Genomic DNA, 18,834 nt, shown 5'->3' on the forward strand with positions numbered 1-18,834 from the left:
CTGACCCTCTCACGCCCCCTCAACCCTCTCACGCCCTCTCTACCCTCTCATGCCCCCTGACCCTCTCATGTCCCCCCCGACCCTCTCACGCCCCCTCTGACCCTCTCACGCCCCCTCAACCCTCTCATGCCCTCTCTACCCTCTCATGCCCCCTGACCCTCTCATGTCCCCCCCGACCCTCTCACGCCCCCTCCTCACCCTCTCACGCCCCCCTGACCCTCTCACGCCCCCTCCTCACCCCCTCATGCACCCCGACCCCCTCACGTGCCCCCTCCTCACCCTCACACCTCCCCAACCCTCTCATGCACCCCCTAACCCTCTCACGCCCCACCCCCACCCTCTCATACCCCCTCACCTTCTCCTGCTGCCCCCCACCCTCTCATGCCCCCTCACCTTCTCCTGTCCCCCCCGGCCCTCTCATGAGCCCCCGACCCTCTCATGCCCCCTGACCCTCTCATGCCCACTGACCCTCTCATGCCCCCTCCTCACCTTCTCCTGCCACCCCCTCACCCTCTCATACCCCCTCACCTTCTCCTGCCACCCCCCCACCCTCTCATACCCCCTCACCTTCTCCTGTCCCCCCCGGCCCTCTCATGAGCCCCTGACCCTCTCATGCCCCCTGACCCTCTCACACCCCGCCCCCACCCTCTCATGCCCCCTCCTCACCTTCTCCTGCCCCTCTGGCCCTCCCATGCCCGCCCCTCTTCTCTTCTTCACTTCCCTCCCCTCTCTCCAACTTTGAGTTCCAATACAGTCCAGAAGAGATGGAAGAAACTGGATCTACCCCTGGAATTCTAGACAGCTAAGGTTCACAAGTATTCTGTCAAGTACAGAGCAAATACGTAAACACGGATGACAAGGACAGCCCATCCACCTGTGAGAAAGCAGACACAGCTTTAACTTGTTCTAAGCTGCTGCACAGTGAGGTTACATCCTGAACTATCTGGTGACAAATCCTGTCTATACAGCAAACAAGCAGCTCCTGATCACTAAACACCTGAGCACAAACCCTCAGCCCGCTCCCAGGGTGCAGCCGTCTCGTGCTCGTGGGTCAGACCGGGAGGAAGTGCTGTGACTCGCCTCGAGCTTCGACGCACATCTGCAACTCGGACTTCTGCAGCTGGTTGTTTTTTCTACTCTGATATGCTGTCTTCAGGTTAACTGCTACGTTTTTGAGCTGTGATAAGGCCAAATAAAATGCCCAAATTTGTTTTGCCATTTCTCTATGATAGATTATCATGGGTCTAGCATCTGCATTTCAAATACTTTCTTCAAAGACCTACAACCTTAACACTTTTAGATGAACGAATTAACCTTATAAACCTCCTTATTTTGTTTTTTCAGACTTGGTATTCTGTCCTCTACTGTGGTCCCCCCTTACCCATAGGGGATATGTTCCAGGACTCCCAGTGGAAGCGTGAGACCGAGGACAGGATGCAGCCCTGTATGTACAGGCATGCCTCAGTGAACAGCAGGGCCTTCTACTGAGAAATGCACTGTTAGGTGACTTCGCCATCGTGTGAACATCACGGATGCACTTACACACACCTAGGCTGTAAGGGACTTACCCTACAGGACCACTGTCGCACGTGCGGTCCATCCTTGACCAAAACATCGCTACGTGGTACGAGTGTACTATATTTTTACCTATACGTACCTAATTGAGGTGTAACGGCAAAACCAGCACAAATTTCTTTTTCCTTCACAATTCCACGGGTTGAAGATTCATTCTTACCATAGATCTTAGCAACTTCAGCATACCATTCTTTTCCTTTCCTTATTAAGTGGAAAATTTTCACCTTCTCACTTAAAGGAAGCTCTTTACAGCTTCTCTTGGGCATATCCGAGTCGCCAGCATCACCACTCTTGCACTTTGGGGCCATTACTAAGTAAAATGTGGGTTACTTCAACACAAGCACCGTGATACCACGATAGTCGATCTATAACCAAGAGGCTACTCAGCGACTACCGGGCGGGGCGTGTGTACTGCGTGGATCCGCTAGACGATGGGCGACCCGCTGGACGGCGCGGGTGGGATGCAGCGGGACTACGAGAGATCTCCTCACACTGCTCAGAATGGTGTGCAACTTAAAAGTTAGGAATTGTTTATTTCTGGAGTTTTCCACTTAATATCTTCAGACCGTGGTTGACCGTGGGTAACTGAAACCACGGACAGCAAACCCTTGGATAAGGGGGCAACTGCTGTATTCTCAACCTAGCGTTTGCGTGAATCGACGAAGACCTACACAGAGGCTGTGAGAAGCTTTAACTCAGTCTACATCCTTCCAGGAAGCCACACATCATATGTAACTTCCTAGTTGAGTTGGAGACTAAAGAACGAAGGAGAGAGTACTGAAATTTTCGAAATAATGATAGTTATCCACAGTAACAAAAAGAACTACAAATATTTCTGCTAATTTTACTAGGATAAGAACCTTTTTACACAGCTAATGCCTCAAAGTCACAGATAAGGGCCCACCCCACAGCATCTGACCGGCATCATTTTAAACTCTCTGGATGCATGAAGCCATTCAGCTACAAGCAATCTTTACAAACAGCTCCTTTTGATACTGACTCACATACTTGTACTGCTGTAAATAACAAAGCCCCTGCCGAGCGCATCCAGCCTGATACGAGGAATGACTTATCTTCAAAGCATCAGAGAAGGTTCACATTGTCAATTCTTCATCTTTGTACCTGTAACTAACGTGTCTCCGTACAAGGCTTTGAACTCACTGAATCTGCTTCCATCCACGATTCTAGCAATGACCTAGGAGGAAAAATAAGTGTCCCTGAGAAATTATATTACCAAAGAACTGTTGCATTAAAGTTATTTATAAGGAAAACAAATTCATAGAGAAGTTGTCACTTTCACAAAACTTCACCCTACACAGAAAATCCTCTCACTAGAATTTTACTTTGCGTTCGCGGTTAATGCCCTGAAGTTGTTCTGGGTTCTGATTTTACACTGTGCTATAGAAGCAGGAGCACCATGTGCAGAGCAGAGAAGCAGAGAGACCGTGGGCTGGCTGCTAGCCTCAGAGCTGCAGGGCCTGCTCAAATGTACTGAACGTACTGTCACGGACTCCCTCAGAAAGCTCTAGAAGGTAGAGAGCTGAGGGTCAGAAGACTTAGACTCCGACCTAAGGTATCACATGGGATTTGTGTGTCCTGGAGTATGGTATTTAACCCCTCAGAGTATCGGTTCTCACTCCTACAAAGATGTGACAAAGTCGTGAAGACATGACGAACCAGCAGTAAAGGAACCTAAGAAAATAATGCTGAGATGAAGAACCAGCTCTAGCTCTACCACTGAAAAATGAGAGTCATAGGCTAGTAAACTAAAATCCTCTGAGCCGTCTTCCTCAGCTGTTTAAAAGAAAAAAAGACAAGACTTAAAAAGTGCTAACTGAAGCACACCGCCTGGCTGTCCGTAAAAGGCAGTTATCGTTATTAAGCCTTCGACAGAGCTCACTGACTATGAAGCCGACAGACTTCCAGGATCATCCCGCATACACAGAGTTAATCTAAAAGCAGCAGCAATTACTGAATAGTTTGTCGTTGGGGCTCATCCTTACTCAGGACTATTTCAAAGAGTTCCAAACATGAAGCGCACTCCAAATTTCTCCAGAAACTGTTCTAGATGACGCTCATCATCTTCCACCCAGCTCAAACTTCCTCCTCCTCGTCACCACGTCGGTCACAGCCTTCTTTGTAAGACGCAAGGGCTGAAAAATGACTGAGTGCTGCCCAGTATCTTTCTTTCCAGAAAGCAAAACCTTACTTTGAATTATCTTTTAGTTATTTTCCTGAAAGTTCCAATAATATAATGGGGATAGAACAGTTATCTGTTCTAAGTGCTATGCACCTCCAAAATTGTATGTTTAAAAAAACAATCAGCACATACCATCCTTCCACACGAACATAAAGCCACTCAAAGGGCACACGACCCAGGGCCGCTTACTGTGAAACTACTTCTATCTGCTCATGATCACACCACCCAGCCACGTAAAATACATGAAGGCATCCTCACAAAGACAGACTGCAGGAAGCAGACAGACAACATGACATCATTCCTCTTTCCAGAAGAGGACTCGGTGCTCAGAAAGGGTCATGACCAGTACCGCTGACTAAGGAAACAAGGACTAGAGCCTGGGTTTCCGCTCTATTCCAGGCCGTCCCACAGCTCCAGACACCAGTAAGACCTCCAGACGAGGCTTGCCTGCCGGACAGAAAAACTAATACATTATCTTCACAACGAGGAACGTGACAGCAAAAGGCACGAGTCCAGGACGCTATTTAAGGCAGCGAGAGTCTGTCTTTATAGAAAGACCTCCATTAAAACGACAGGGAGCTACACCAAGGCCTGGATTTGTATGTTTTGCTCATCTCTGAACCCTGGTGCCTAAAACAATACTTCCCAGAACAAGCATTCAATAAATACTGTTGAATACATGAAAAGAGTGGCTATGCTTAAAAGGGTGAATTTTTATCCTCTAGAAAACCGGGCTATTGAGAACAACTCATTTTTCAATGACATCAAATTTATAAGTACCATTCCTTCCTGTGCTTATAATTAATTGAAAAGTCAAACTAAAAGCCTAATTCTAAAATGCAGAGTTCACTAAGCCACCTAGCTAAAGTGAAGTACCAGTTGAAGCGCCATAGAAATCCAGGATTTAAGATTCTCTAACAGTAGTAGAATATTGCCTAAATAAATAATTGTACACATGCGTAAGCAGAATACCATATTCATTAATTCAAAAAAATATTTACAGAGTGCCTACCACGTCTCCAGGTACTCTTACAGGAATTAAGCCCCAGCCATGGAAAACACTTCATGAAGAACTAGAGAATGGGGAAATGTTTATAATTTAAACTAGAAAAAGCAGAATTTTAAAAATATATATGTATATTTATCTATGTGTATGTACCAGTTCAACTAGATAAAAATATACACAATTAAGCCAAAACATGAAAATATTAACTGCTTTCTCCGGATGGTAGAATTGTAAGCAATTTTATGTTTTCCTGTATTTTCTACATTTTGCACACTTAGTATGTGATAGTTTTATAGTCAAGAGGAAAAGTAACTTAAAATATTAAGGCATAGAATCTGGTATTAATTTCCTAATTTAAAAATTATTCTGCCAGACATGGGCACTGAACAAAATAAAAGACCACGTGCTCTCTGCAAACACAGATGCTTGTCATGCAGACCTCAGCCTGTAGCCATAGCGACGTCCTCTACTGGAATCGGAAGCCCAAGCTTTGCTAATGTCAGATTGATCTAAAAGGGCCTGCTTTTTCCTTCAACAACTTTCTGACATTTCATCCATTTCCTGAAATAAGACCACTGAAAAGAAACAGCTGAAAATTACGAAGTTGCCCTCCATCATTCCTAACGCCCACAGGGACACCGAGTCCTGCTTACGAACGCACCGGGCTCTGTCACCGTGAAAGCTTTCCAATGAGCAGAGGCTTCCCCCCCCTCTCCTGCTATTTACTGGGCACCGATGACGCCCACACCATGGAGAGGATCTTTCCCGAGGTGTCACTCTTCCCTGGGGTCCACCACGGCCCCGGGCATGAGCACATCCATACAGACTTCAGCTTTGAACATGGAAACGTGTGAAGAGACAGCGGCAAGTCTATAGCCCCAGCCCGCTGCACACACCTCTCGGACGTCAAAGCTCCTCTTGAGGTTGGCGCCAACTATTCCATACAATTCATCAGCAGGAAACAGAGGGTCTTCAGAAGGCTCGACGGTCACCTGCAGAAATATAGAAAGATCATGCTAAGCAGTTTAAAGACACTGTTTCAAGGTAACATAAGCGAAAATGCTTCTCAGGAAAATAAAAGATAAAAGAACATATCCCACTCACATCCAATTTCTTCTGATAATTTAGATTTCTCACAATCTTCCTGGTCAAGTGCAGGGCGTGGTTATCATCCAGAGCGTAGTGGTCAGTGACTCCGGACTGTCTGCAGAGTAAAGTGCACTGAAACGGTCAGAGCAGGCAGAGGAAGATCACGCCCCGTCTCAGACCCCGCTACCGTCTCTCCTGCAAGGCTCTCGATGGGTCATGTCACCGTGCTCCTCTGGCCGGGAGTTCCCAAGGAGGAGCCAACACCACGCCCACCCCTCTGCGGCCCTCTGATGCCTTTGCAAACGGCGGTCCCTTCAGCCTCTTTAATTTAATGCCCCTTTTTCAACTGATCACACATTTTGTTGTTGTTGTTTTGTTTTTTGGTTTTTTTTTTTTTTTTTGAGGAAGCTCAGCCCTGAGCTAACATCTGCCAATCCTCGTCTTTTTACTGAGGAAGACTGGCCCTGGCTAACATCCGTGCCCATCTTCCTCTACTTTATATGTGGGATGCCTGCCGCAGCATGGTTTGATGAGCGGTGCCATGTCCGCACCCGGGATCCGAACTGGTGTACCCTGGGCCACCAAAGGAGAAGGTGTGCACTTGACCGCTGCGCCACCGGGCCGGCCCCAGATCACACACTTTAAATGCTTCCCACCAGCTACAACTGCTGACTGCTAGCCACACTGTAGAAATTCATAAGCAAACAGAAGAAGGACCTGCTTCCAAGTCCGTAAATATTTAAAGTCAAGTGCTTTCTTTTAAAAACTGCCTGGTACTTACCAAAACAGCAGGAAGGGGAAACCGCTGATGAGACTATCTTATATGTCTTTATGCCAAATTAACTACTACGGATGATTAATCAAAGAGATAGAAATACCCGGTTTGTGACCAGTAAATTTTATGACACTGTCCAAAAAAAGCCATCAGTACCTAACCACTTCCCGTGATTCTGAACAGGCTATCACCAGCAACAGCAGCTGGAAGTAACAGGGAGCGGGTCTGCACCCGACCTTCACTCGAGGCCGGAACTAGTCTCGTCTTCATTTGACACATGGGGAAGGGAGGCCCAAGGAGGTTACGCGGTTTGTCCAGCCACAGGGGTTTCAAAGTGAGACTAACGCAGGACGAATTCTGAACCCGCACCCTAACCTGACATACCGCCTGCAGCTTTGCACCACACAACTGTTTCCAGACAGTCAAACTTTTTAAACAACTACTGCTCCTCAAACACTATCTCCTTGCCTGGTCAGGAGCCCTCTGTGTCCTGAGCCCACGCGCCCGCTCCACCTGCACCCTCCTCCTCTCCAGGCTGAACCTCCACTCCACGCCTGGGGACGGTGGGAGAGCCAGAGAAGAGAGCCGCCCTCTGCTCACGGGTGGTGCTCCTGAGTCAGCATGCTGGGCACACTCGGGCAGAAACCCATGTTCTCCCCCGCCCCGCGCTCCTCTCTGCCCACCCCAGCTCCCTCCACTCCTTCCCTGAACCACTTTTCCTTTCGCCTCTGGCTGTAACACTGGAAGCATGCTACCACAGGTATTTTGGAATTGTTTTTCAGTTCATTCATTCATTTCTCTTATCTGCCTAATTAAATTGCAAATCCTTGAGGGGAGAGGCGAGGCCTGAAACTCTGTGCATTACTCACAACACAGCACACTCAATCCATCCACAGTAATCGTTCGAGGAGAAAGGAACAAATGAGACCCGAAGCGAGGCAGGGCCCTGGCCCGCCCTTCACCAGGCAGGGCAGTGCTCACGATGGGACAGTGGGCAGGCCATGCTGTACTCCTCCCCCGCTTTCTGCACCGTTCCCGCAGCGCCCGCGTCCTGGCGTGTCCATCTGGCAGAGCACCTGCCCGGCCACGGGGCTGGAGGATTACATGCACCTGCCGTTCACGTCCCAGGCCCTCTTCCACATCGACATCCACCCCAGCGAGCTCGGCTAGTCCCAGGGCTTCAAAGCCCACCTCCACGCTGAGGACGCCAAGCACATGTCCTCAGCACTGATCCAGGCTCCAGACTCAGAGTTAGCTGCCTCCTCAGCATCGCTGCTGGGATGTCTCAGGCATCTCTCACTTCTCAGGTCCAAAAGGAACGCTGGAGCCCCTGCCCCATCCCCAATCCACCCCTCCCCGTCTTCCCAGTCCAGGAAATGAAACCACCTCACGTCATTACCTTTGTCACCTCACCTTCCTGTGCCCCGTACAGGAAATCCACCACATCCAAGGCCCTCGATCCCACCTCTAAACGGAGCTCAGGCCCAGCATCCCTCACCCACGCTGTGGACGCAGCCGCCCGACTTCCCACACAGACTCTGCCAGCACTCCAAGCCCTCTCCAGTCAGCAGCCAGAGGGATCTTTAGTGAAATATTTGATAACAGCACATCTCTGCTTAAAGCTCTTCCTGGGGGCCTGCCCTGTGGCCCAGTGGTTAAGTTCGGCGCCCTCTGCTTCAGTGGCCCAGGTTCAGTTCCCAGGGGCAGATCTACACCACTCATTGGCCATGCTGAGGCAGCGACCCACATACAAAATAGAGGAAGACTGGCACAGAAGTTAGTTCAGGGCAAATCTTCCTCAAGCAAAAAGAGGAAGATTGGCAACAGAGGTTAGCTCAGGGCGAATCTTCCTCAGCAGAAAAAGAAAAAAAAAAAGCTGCTCATGATTTCCTAATTGCTCTTAAAAAAAAAGTCTAAAACCTTTAATCACCAGTTATGATGATAAATAATAATAGTGGTAGTTAACATTTATAGGTACTTATTTAAAGCAGGTATCATTTCAAATGATTTACATGTATCACCTCATTCACTCCTCATAAAATTCTAGGACATAGATGGTCTTCTTTATTTTTTTTTGGTGAGGAAGATTAGCCCTGAGATAACGTCTGTTGCTGACCTTCCTCTATTTTATGCAGGACGCCGCCACAGACAAGTGTGACTTGATGAGCGGTGCTAGGTCCACACCCAGGATCCAAACATGTGAACCTTGGACTGCTGAAGCAGAGCCGTGCGAACTTAACCACTATGCCACCAGGCTGGCCCCAATGGTCTTCTTAATCTTAAACTCTAACCTAAAACTGTCGGACCAGTGATGTCAAGGGGCCACTCACACCCGACACACAAGAGCCAATGGTCCATCCCTCCCCGATTCCACGCTCAGTGGTGTCATCTTGGTAGTTTGAAATCAGCCATGGTGGGACAACTTACACCACAGAAACTAGCAGATGCCAGAGCAGGACGTTTTCCTCCGAGAGACCCTGCTGTTAAATGCTCACCTGCTGTGGAATTTAGCTGAGCTACTCCATGGTGTTGCTGCCTGCGCGTCATTCTGTTTGGCCAAGTGGCCTGCAGGGACCTTAAACTGACACTGGCCCTTCACGCAGGCACATGCCCCAGACAGCAGCCATGGAGCCACAGCAAACGTAGGTCCTGATGTGACTTCGCAACAGCCCCTGGTGGCCACAGCCTCCCCTGCCTCCTAGCACTTGTGTGCCTTATGCACCCCTTAGATGAGACCCCATGGGGCTCACCTGAACCCTGCTCTTTGCATATGAATTGACCAATCTGGCCCTACCCTGGGACCCCGAAGCACTCCACCCAAAGACCCTAACACAGGCCTGTGCCCCAGGTCCTGCCTCACTGCCTGCACTCGGCCCTGACCTCCCCACACAGCCCCTTGAGGCACTCACGTACTTCCTCCAGGACCTGTGGGTAATAAACTCCTGTATTTCCACCTCTGTGTGGTCTGTTCTGGACCAGGGCTCACCATTCGGCATCTGTGCGCCACTTAACAAATGCTAACTCAACAGTCATAACACCTGCACGCACTGGGTCAGACCCCCTGCTGGGCTCTCCCTAACTTCCCCTTCACAGGCCTTGTGGTGTGCGCACTATATTTATATAAGGTTTTGGTAACTGGCTGTTTATTGCCACCACCCTGACTAGAATGCAAGCTCCTTGACGTCAAAGGCAACGTCTATCGAATTATCCCAAATACCCAGAACGGTGCCTGGCACACAATTGGTGCTCGATGGATGTCTGCTAGAAAAACAAACGGCCTCTCAGTCCTTCTGGGAAAAGCTGATGCTCCAGCCTGGAAATGCACCCCTACAGTTCAAAGTGAACCCTCAAACAGCAGCTCGAGGACAACACACTGTGGTTTGATCCGGCCAGTTCAGCACTTGGAAAAAATAATTTAAAACTTCTCTTAAACAAACCAACAAAGGGCCGTGAACCCTGGCAGGAGACGGCCGCTGCAGCACCTGCAGTGGAGGTCGGCGCCCCCCAGGTCCTCGGCTGACACCTCTTCTCCGGTCGCTGCTTTCACCTGTGACGGACGATAAAGGTCGGTGGTGAGACAGGCGATGCTCTCCCAACATGCACACCCGGCCTCCTACGCCTGCCACTCTCCCTTCCACCAAGTTGAGGTACACCGTCTCCAGTGTACAGATGAACACCTGCACCCAGGGGCGCGAAGGAACTTGCCCAGCCCCCAAAGGGAGCCAGGCGTCTCTGGCCAGAAAGCTCACCGTCCTCCCCGAGTCGTGCTGCCTCCACACGCAGGCTGAGCATTTGTCTGCGCACACGCCCACCCACTGCCTGGGCGCCCTCCCACTCACCCACCTGGAGAGTCCCGACTCATCCTTCAAGCTCCCCCTCACATCACCTTTCCCTGACCCCTGGGCCTTGTCACCATTCACAGAGCAACACCCGCTCATCCGTGGCCCAGGGGGTCTCCAGCAAGACCGTTGCAGGCTGCATCTCAGTACCCTGCTCGTGTCTCTGCGGTCCCTCGCTGTGAGTGCCCTGAGGGCACGAGCTGTGATCTGCTCACATCTAAACACTCAGTAAATGTACTGAAGTAATGCCCTGTTTTCACGTATACTGAAAAATGCTAGTTACTGATCACAAACCGTTACAGGTGTAATACCTTTAAGATGGGGAAAAAACCTCCAAGATTACCTACAACAAAGATTCAGCAGATTATGACCAAAAACAAAGAAACCTCAAGCAATAAATTAAGGACTTAACTATAGCCTGAGAAATTCTAACAGGAAAAAGACAGAAGAATCATTCAGTGCCAAATGCCAAGCTGATCCCTTAGCAACTGCTTATTGATTCACACTGCTTAGGGTTGACTGATTTCTTTCTTTTTTCAAATAGGAAAAGCTTTTATTAGAATAATGAACATTAATCTGAAATACAGCATAGAAGTTCCTTATTCACTACATCAAAAGCTCTGTCTTAAATAAAATATTATTCTACAGGTAGAGGTAATTAAAATTTCCACCTCCAATTATTCCACCCCCAGAACTAAATTCTTGGTTCTCTTCTTCCCAAAAAATTCTGTGTAAAACAGCATTCAGTCCAGACAATATAAGAGGTGTCTGGATATTTAAAGTTGTAAAAAGGAATAAACAACTGATAGACTATATTCATTTTCAGGGAACTGACGATATCAACGGAAAGCAGGACTTGTCATTGGTCAGCACTCACTGGACGTCCACAGCGTGTTTGATGCTGTGATAGGTGCAAAGACGACAAAAGTCCTAGAGAAAATTACAACAGCTCCTCCTCCTGAATAACAAGTTCAGAAGATAAACAAAAAGTCCTTCAAATCTTGTCTTATTACCCTGCTTTTTTCAACCACTTTAAGCCACTGAAAGCTAAAGCAACTCAACCCCACACCGTGTGTGAAACCTACAAAACCTTTTCTCACTTTTCAGTAAAACAAGCATCAAAATTTAGAATTCTCAAGCAGATGAGGCTGCTGCTGCCTTTTCTGCCTGTGAATATTGTTCTCCCCATAACTGCAGGCTTCTCGGGCCGCTGAGCTGCTTCCACAGCACAGGCTCCGTCGGAGCCAACGGGTGGACATCGTAACTGCCGACCTCTACACAGAATCTCCTCTCGAGAACAGCCAGCCTGAGTCTCTTTTATGACGCTGCCTATATCCCCAAGAGATGTTTTCACATTTCAGTCACATCTTCACTCATTCTCTAATGAAAAACAAACAACTCCTCAGAAAGCTAGTTCCCTTTACTATACAAAGGTAAATTCTGAGTGACTTTCCCTCTCATTAACCAACAGTAGCTAGAGAAATAGAGAACAATAAACCCTGCCGGCTTCGAGAACGATGTCTTGAGACAGCACATCTGAAATGGCAGCTCTTCAGCTTACCTCTCCACAATAAAAGTTATTAAAAATTAATGCAATCATTTGGAAAATACGCTTATTTCACATGAAAGCATACGCTCTTTTTAACATATGCTTTTAAACAAATTTGTGTTAATAATCCAGAACCAAAGATGATTCTTTGACAGACTTTTGAAGCAATAAACTTACTTTTTGAGATATAATTCATAAACCATAAAATTCACCATTTAAAAGCATACAATTCAGTGATTTTTAGCTCATTCACGAGGATGTGCAACCATCGCCACTGCCTGCGTCCCCAGAACGCTCCTCGCTCGCCAAAGACCCCCTCACCTGCAGTCACTCCCCACTCTGCCTCCTCCTGGGCCCTGGAAACCACTGATGAACTTCTGCCTCTAGGAACTTGCCTACTCTAAATATTTCAGAGAAACAGTTACACAATACGTGTCCTTTTGTGTCTGGCATAATGTTTTCAAGGGTCATCCATGTTATGGTATCTGTCAGAACTTCATTCCTTTTTTATGGCTGAATAATATCCTGTTGTACGGACATTATAGTTTTATAATTTCCTTGATGTTCTTCTTTTCACCTACTTCACATTCTTGGATTTTACTTAAATAATGGGACATTTTGTTGCAAGGTGTAGTAATTACTTGTGTCTTCGCCCACCCTCTCTTTATCACGTTGAAGTCCAGGATCGCGCTGTGACATATGCATGGCAGAGTAATGAAGCATTACTGAAAATCCCTAGGATGGAGCTGAGCAAAGAGGAGGCAAGGAAGAGCCTAGGATGACATGCTCCAGTCCTCAGAGCCCGCATCATGGGCAGGTGGCAGTGAGGTCGCGCAGGGTCCCACTCTCAGAAGGGCCCCGTGTGTGGAGCCTAATGCTCAGTGGCCGTCCTCCTGAAGCTCACTGATTTTATCTCCGAGTGTGTGTTCTGTAAGGGGAGTCTGATGAACAACGGAGCATGTGCACTGGAGTCTGGAGCCCCAGCCCTTGCGCGGTCGGCCTCCCACCACCTCCCTGAGATGAGTTCTCAGCTACCTGCATCCCTGCTGGCTGGGCCCTGGGCCCTGACTACCTCCTCCTGCTGCCCCAAGGAGCAGCCATGACATCTGCCTGCTGGGGGCCAGGCATGGGCACAGGGAGGACAGAGGTCAGGCGTGCACCTCACAGTTCTCAGGACAGAGCACGGCAGCGCCATCACTTGCCTGGGCTGGCTGCGCTGAGCTGTGTTCAACAACAGGTGACTCGTGGGGGTGGGGTGGGAGCTAAGGGCTAGCCTCTCACCCACTGCCCCTCCGGGGACCGAGCACACCCTGGCACGGAGGCTCACGCCCTCGGGGCCATGTGTCCACTGGGGTTGGGATGGCAGGTCTGCTGGAAAGAGAGACACCTGGGGAGGGGAGTATCCCATGCTTGAGGGTGCATGTCACTAAACAGCAAATAAAAAACACCAAGATGGGTAAAGGGACCACAGAAGAAAGGAAAATGTTTTCTACTTTAGTACCTTTAATAGCACTTTTTTCCTACTCTTTGAACAAGAGGTCCCATATTTTCGTTTTGCACGGGGGTCAGCAAATCGCGTGGCTAGCCCACCAGGGATGCTCACAGGCTGCTGGGATTCGAATTTGACAGCATCTCTCACAGCTGTTCTACCTCACCTGTTCTTATTTTTTCATTTTTGAAAAACTTAACCTCTTTGAGAAGGTAATGCTTTCGCCGGCTGAGAAGGCAGCGGTCTCTCTCCCAGCCTGTTCCCTCTCCTCTGCATTTAAACAGCCCTTACTGTGTCTTCTCCAGTTTATGTAAATGCAAGCTTACAAATGTACAATTCCCCCCATTTTACACACAAGTTAACTCCTGTGTGTAATTATCTACTCGTAATTGACCTTGAGTCAAACAACAGTACAGCCGAGGTAGAAGAAAAAATAGATAAATGTTTTTACTTCAGCCACATCCACACAATGGGGAAAGGACAGTCCTCTCCAGAAACGATCCTGCGACAGGAGCAGATCCACATGCAGGAGGATGCTGGAGCCTCCTAAACCACAGCCCAACTGGACTCAAAACGGACCACAGACCTCGGGGAAGAGCTAAAATTCTAAAACTCTCAGAAGAAAACAAGGACTAAATCTTTGTGACCTTGGAGTAGGCAACGCCTTAGCAGACATGACACCAAAACCACAAGCAAAAAGAGAAAAAACTGGACTCTCTCATAAATCGGACTTTATCAAAATTAAACTTTCATGCTTCAAGAGAAGATATCATCAAAAAAATGACAAGACAACCCATGGAATGAAAGAAAATATCTGCAAATCATATATCTGATAAGACATTTGTGTCCAGAACATACAAAGAATTTTTACAACTCAATAAAAAGACAAATAGCCCAATTAAAAAATGGGCAAAGGATCTCAATAAATGTTTCTCCAAAAAAGATATACGAATGGCCAACAAGCACATGACAAGATGCTCAATATCATCAGCTATTAGGGACCAACAAGAACATGACAAGATGCTCAATATCATCAGCTATTAGGGAAATGCAAATCAAAACCACAATGAGGTACTACTTCATACCCACTAGGATGGCGATAATCAAAGACAGACACACAATAACAAGTGTTGGTGAGGATGTGGAGAAACAAGGACCCTCACACACTGGCGGTGGGAACAGAACATACGCTCTGGACAGTTTCGCAGTTCCTCAAAATGTTAAACACAGAGTTACCACATGACCCAGCATGGTACTCAGAGGTATGTATATATCCAGTAAAAATTAAAACATATGTCTACCCAAAAATCTGTACATGAATGCTCATGGCAGCAGTATTCATAATAGCCAAAAAGTAGAAACAGCCCAAATGTCTGCCAATGATAAATGGATAAAAACTGCAGCCTATCCATATAATGGGATATTCTTCAGCCATAAAAGGAATTAAGTGATTCCTCAAAAAATTAAACACAGAATTACCATATCATCCAGCAATTCCACTTCTGAGTATACACCCAAAAGAACTGAAAGCAGGGACTCAAATAGATATTTGTACGCTTATGTTCACAGCAGCACTATTCACAATAGGCCAAAAGTGGAAGCAACCCAAAAGTCCATTGATGGGTGAATGGATAAACAAACCATGCTATATACATACAACGGAATATAATCCAGCCTTAAGAAGGAAGGAAATTCTGACACAGGCTGAAACATGGCCGAACCTTAAGGACATTACGCTAAGTGAAATATGCCAGTCACAAAAGGACAAGTACCGTATGATTCCGCTCCTAGGAGATACCTAGAGTAGTTAAATCCACAGAGACAGGAGAACTGAGGTTGTCAAGGGTGGTGGAGGTGGGGGGAATAGGGAGTTAGTGTTCAATGGGGACAGAGTTTCAGCTGGGGAAGATGAGAACGTTCTGGAGATGTGATGGCTGCACAATGAAGTGAATATACTTAACACCACAGAATGATAATAACTTAAAAATAGTTAGGACGACAAATTTAATTATGTATATTTTACTTCAATCAATCAATCAATCAATCAATCCATCAAGACTATGTTCTTACCAAGGGGGGTCCTCCCAAGAAAATGGTACCCTGCTTGCGGACAATGATGTTTTCGTCAGCCATTGCAGGCACGTAAGCACCTCCTGCCGTACAGGAGCCCATGACCACCGCTATCTGGAACCCAAGCACACAGGAGACCCATGAGCACAGCCACCAGTGGATCACACAGCCTCTGGGTCAGTCCCCAAACACCGCAGGACCAGGAGGTGCTACTAACCGGTCCCTGTACTTCATTTTACAAACGGAGGCTCTAAACGGCTGGAATGGTTTCCTGACTTCCTGTATCAAAGCGTTCTGAAGGGCTTCCGCGGCCCTTTTACAAAGTGTACGGACAATCTCCCTGTCAGAGAGAAGACTGGCCAAACAGACCATTAGCCTGAGCAACTAATGGAGAAAAGAAACTCAATCCACCATAAATTAGCAACACTGTATTAAAAGGATAACTTTTAAATCTCATAATAACAAGTTCTCTAAATAATTGCCACTTACCTCAAAGGAATAGTGAAATAATTCTTCAAATGAGTGTTGTTTATATTTGTTACCCGAATATGATACATTCTAAACATAAAACCAATGTGAGCCCCCCAGTCTAAAAGCCTGCTCAGAAGAGAGTCGACCGTGTTGAAGCTGGGGATGCAGTCATGACGACTCACAGTACTATCTTCTCTGCTTTTGTGTGTGTTTGAAATTCTCCACAATAAAAGCTTAAAAAACATCCTTGCTTAGAGATTAGTACAACATAAAGAACAAGAAACACAGGTTTGGCTGATTACCCCTGAATTGGAATAAATAATATCACAAAGAAGAATAAGAGAAGTATGCAGGGGATATTTCCTTAAATTATCATATGAAAGCAGTTTTTCCTACTACTTCCAATATTCCATCAGTTTTCCTTATAGTCATACAAATATCTGTTTTAGAAAAAAAGATGCCACACTAGTATTAATACAAAAATGGAAGGCAGCACGAGCTAACATTTTTCCATCTAAATGGCTTCATGAAAAGCATTTTTCTCTATTTCCTGTATGTTATTAAAAATGGCTGCAACATTTCTCTGTCAACATATCACAGAAGTGTTTACCACCTATTGTTTTTGCTTATCAATCACTGGAAAGTTTGTTTTCAAAATACCTATGGCTGGCAAAACTCAAGGAGGCAGAAGGGAACATGAGCTCAGCAGGGTTCATCACGGTGAAAACACGCAAATAACCCACATGGCCATCAACACGATATTTTGAACCGATAAAAGAACTGTGGATAAACACATTTAAAAACCTGAGGCAAAAAATAACGAATGAAATGTTAAGGCTTCCCAACTGAGTGGAGGGCACATGAGCATCTGTTCTGTTACTCTCTGTACTTTCTGCATGTTTGAAATAGTTTATGGGCTTTTTCTCTAAGGTTCTGTCAGGAGCAAAGCACACGATTTTACCTTATCAGCCTGTTCTCTGTACCTGAACACCAGATTCAGCTCCACAGATTTCAGTATCAAAAAAGCCAAGGAAGTAGAGAAGAGTCACAATGACACAGGAATTTAAAAGAGGACAATTTCCAAAAGACAGACCTACGGAGCTAAAGGGTCAGAGCAGGGCTCCATGAAAACAGCAGGCACAAGCGAGAGGGACAGAACTGTCAGCAAGCTCCAGAGACCATGGGGGGAGTACAGGAGACAGAGAAAGGGAAACAATTTTGTCACGATGCAGTAAGACAAAAATGAGGGAAATGGAACCGAACGCCACCATGCCATCTCAGGGGAGAAAAGAGCTGCCAGTTTAGCAGGAAAGCCTCAGCAGCAGGGAGCTGGCACGTTGTCGGCACATCCACATGAAGGAATTCTACCGCGTTCCCAAGGGCACTTCAGAGGCCTCTTGTCCTCGGCACTTCCCACACCAAGGACACCGACACTCCATTCCTTGAACACCACCCAGTAACAGCCCCAGTAATCCCTGACTCCTGGGTCCACGTCCGTGTGACCCTGTCCCCGTGAATGTGTGGTGGTACCACGCTTCTCAGAAAGAGAACGCGGCAATGTCACCACGCTCAGGGGACAAGAGACTGTCTTCCATCTTGCTGGACCTCTCTCTCTCCTTCTCTCTCACTCATCAAGAGAAAGACATGAATAGACTTTGAAACCATTGTGCTAACTCAAAGAAGCCGGTCACAGGAGACCGCGTATCATATGATTCCATTTATAGGAAACGTCCAGAACAGGCAAATCCAGAGAGACAGAAAGCAGACGAGTGGTTGTCGGGGCCAGGGACACTGGATAGAAATTGGCAGTGACTGCTAATGGGTGTGGCATTTCCATCTGGGGTGATAAAAATGTCCTAAAGCTGACTCGACTCTGTGAATGTCCTAAAGACCACTGAATCGTATGTATTAAATGGGTAAATTGTATAGTACGAGAATTTTATCTTAATAAAGCTGTTACAAAACTTTTTTTAAAAAGCAAGAGTAGAGTTACTCCATATACAAGAATCACAATTCCCAAATGTTCATCAGTGAGAGAGACAGGCCAGTGCCTGTGCTGTATGGCCCTGGGCTTCCTGTGCTGTGTGAAAGGACGTGAGACGCACAGCACAGACTGCTCTGACCACGCTAGAGGCACAGGGGTGGCCTGTGCCAGGAGAGCTGTCACAGTGACACTCACCTGCATCAGGACAAAGGAGAACTCCCAAGAATCACACAAAGAAGCTGTGGGCCCCCACCCCATCACCGTGAGGTGCCCAGTGACATGGATGCACTGAGATCCTCCTGCAGGGTGAGCAGATGTGTGATTTGAAGTCTTGAATCCAGAGCAAGACTTGAAGACAGAGCAAGAGGAAGAAGAGGGAAGCAACAAGAGGGCTAAGAATGCCATGTGTCTGACAGTCATGATACTTGGCATCACCCCATAGAAGGCACAAGCAAAAGTTTTGAGTAAAAAGAAATGAGATGCTACAAAACAGAAGGAATGATCTTAAAAAACTTCAGACAAAATTTCATTACCCTGCAGGTCTTGCCTGAACAAACAGACTGGTTCTCATTGCATCGAAAACAAATTACATATTGTAGGTCAGCAGCCTGCCCTACGGGAAGGGCCTCCGAGACGGAGTCAGGAGGTTTTACTCCCAATTCTGAAAAGCTGTGTGAACTTAGACCTCCATTCTTCCACTGAAAAATTGCAGCAGACTATCCAGCTCAAAGGCACACTGCGATAAATGTAATCCAACTTGAAGGGGAAAGTTTCGCCTCCTTGAGGG

At 47.1% G+C, this 18,834-nt stretch overlaps 1 protein-coding gene across 2 annotated transcripts in view; it reads right to left on the bottom strand.

Moving 5' to 3' along the window:
* MCCC2 (methylcrotonyl-CoA carboxylase subunit 2) overlaps window positions 1–18,834 on the bottom strand; it is a 63,222-nt gene that overhangs the window by 13,821 nt on the left and 30,567 nt on the right. Inside the window, exons 7-11 of one of the 2 annotated variants that reach the window (XM_070569879.1) lie at window positions 15,593–15,706; window positions 10,128–10,192; window positions 5,886–5,985; window positions 5,678–5,773; window positions 2,698–2,770 (exon numbers count right to left, since the gene is read on the bottom strand). In XM_070569879.1, coding sequence (XP_070425980.1) covers window positions 2,698–2,770; window positions 5,678–5,773; window positions 5,886–5,985; window positions 10,128–10,192; window positions 15,593–15,706 — 448 coding nt within the window. The remainder of the gene's footprint in view (window positions 1–2,697; window positions 2,771–5,677; window positions 5,774–5,885; window positions 5,986–10,127; window positions 10,193–15,592; window positions 15,707–18,834) is intronic. The other variant, XM_070569880.1, reaches the window with a different exon arrangement.

The sequence above is a fragment of the Equus przewalskii genome, chromosome 13 (genome assembly GCF_037783145.1).
Source record: "Equus przewalskii isolate Varuska chromosome 13, EquPr2, whole genome shotgun sequence".
NCBI lineage: Eukaryota > Metazoa > Chordata > Mammalia > Perissodactyla > Equidae > Equus > Equus przewalskii.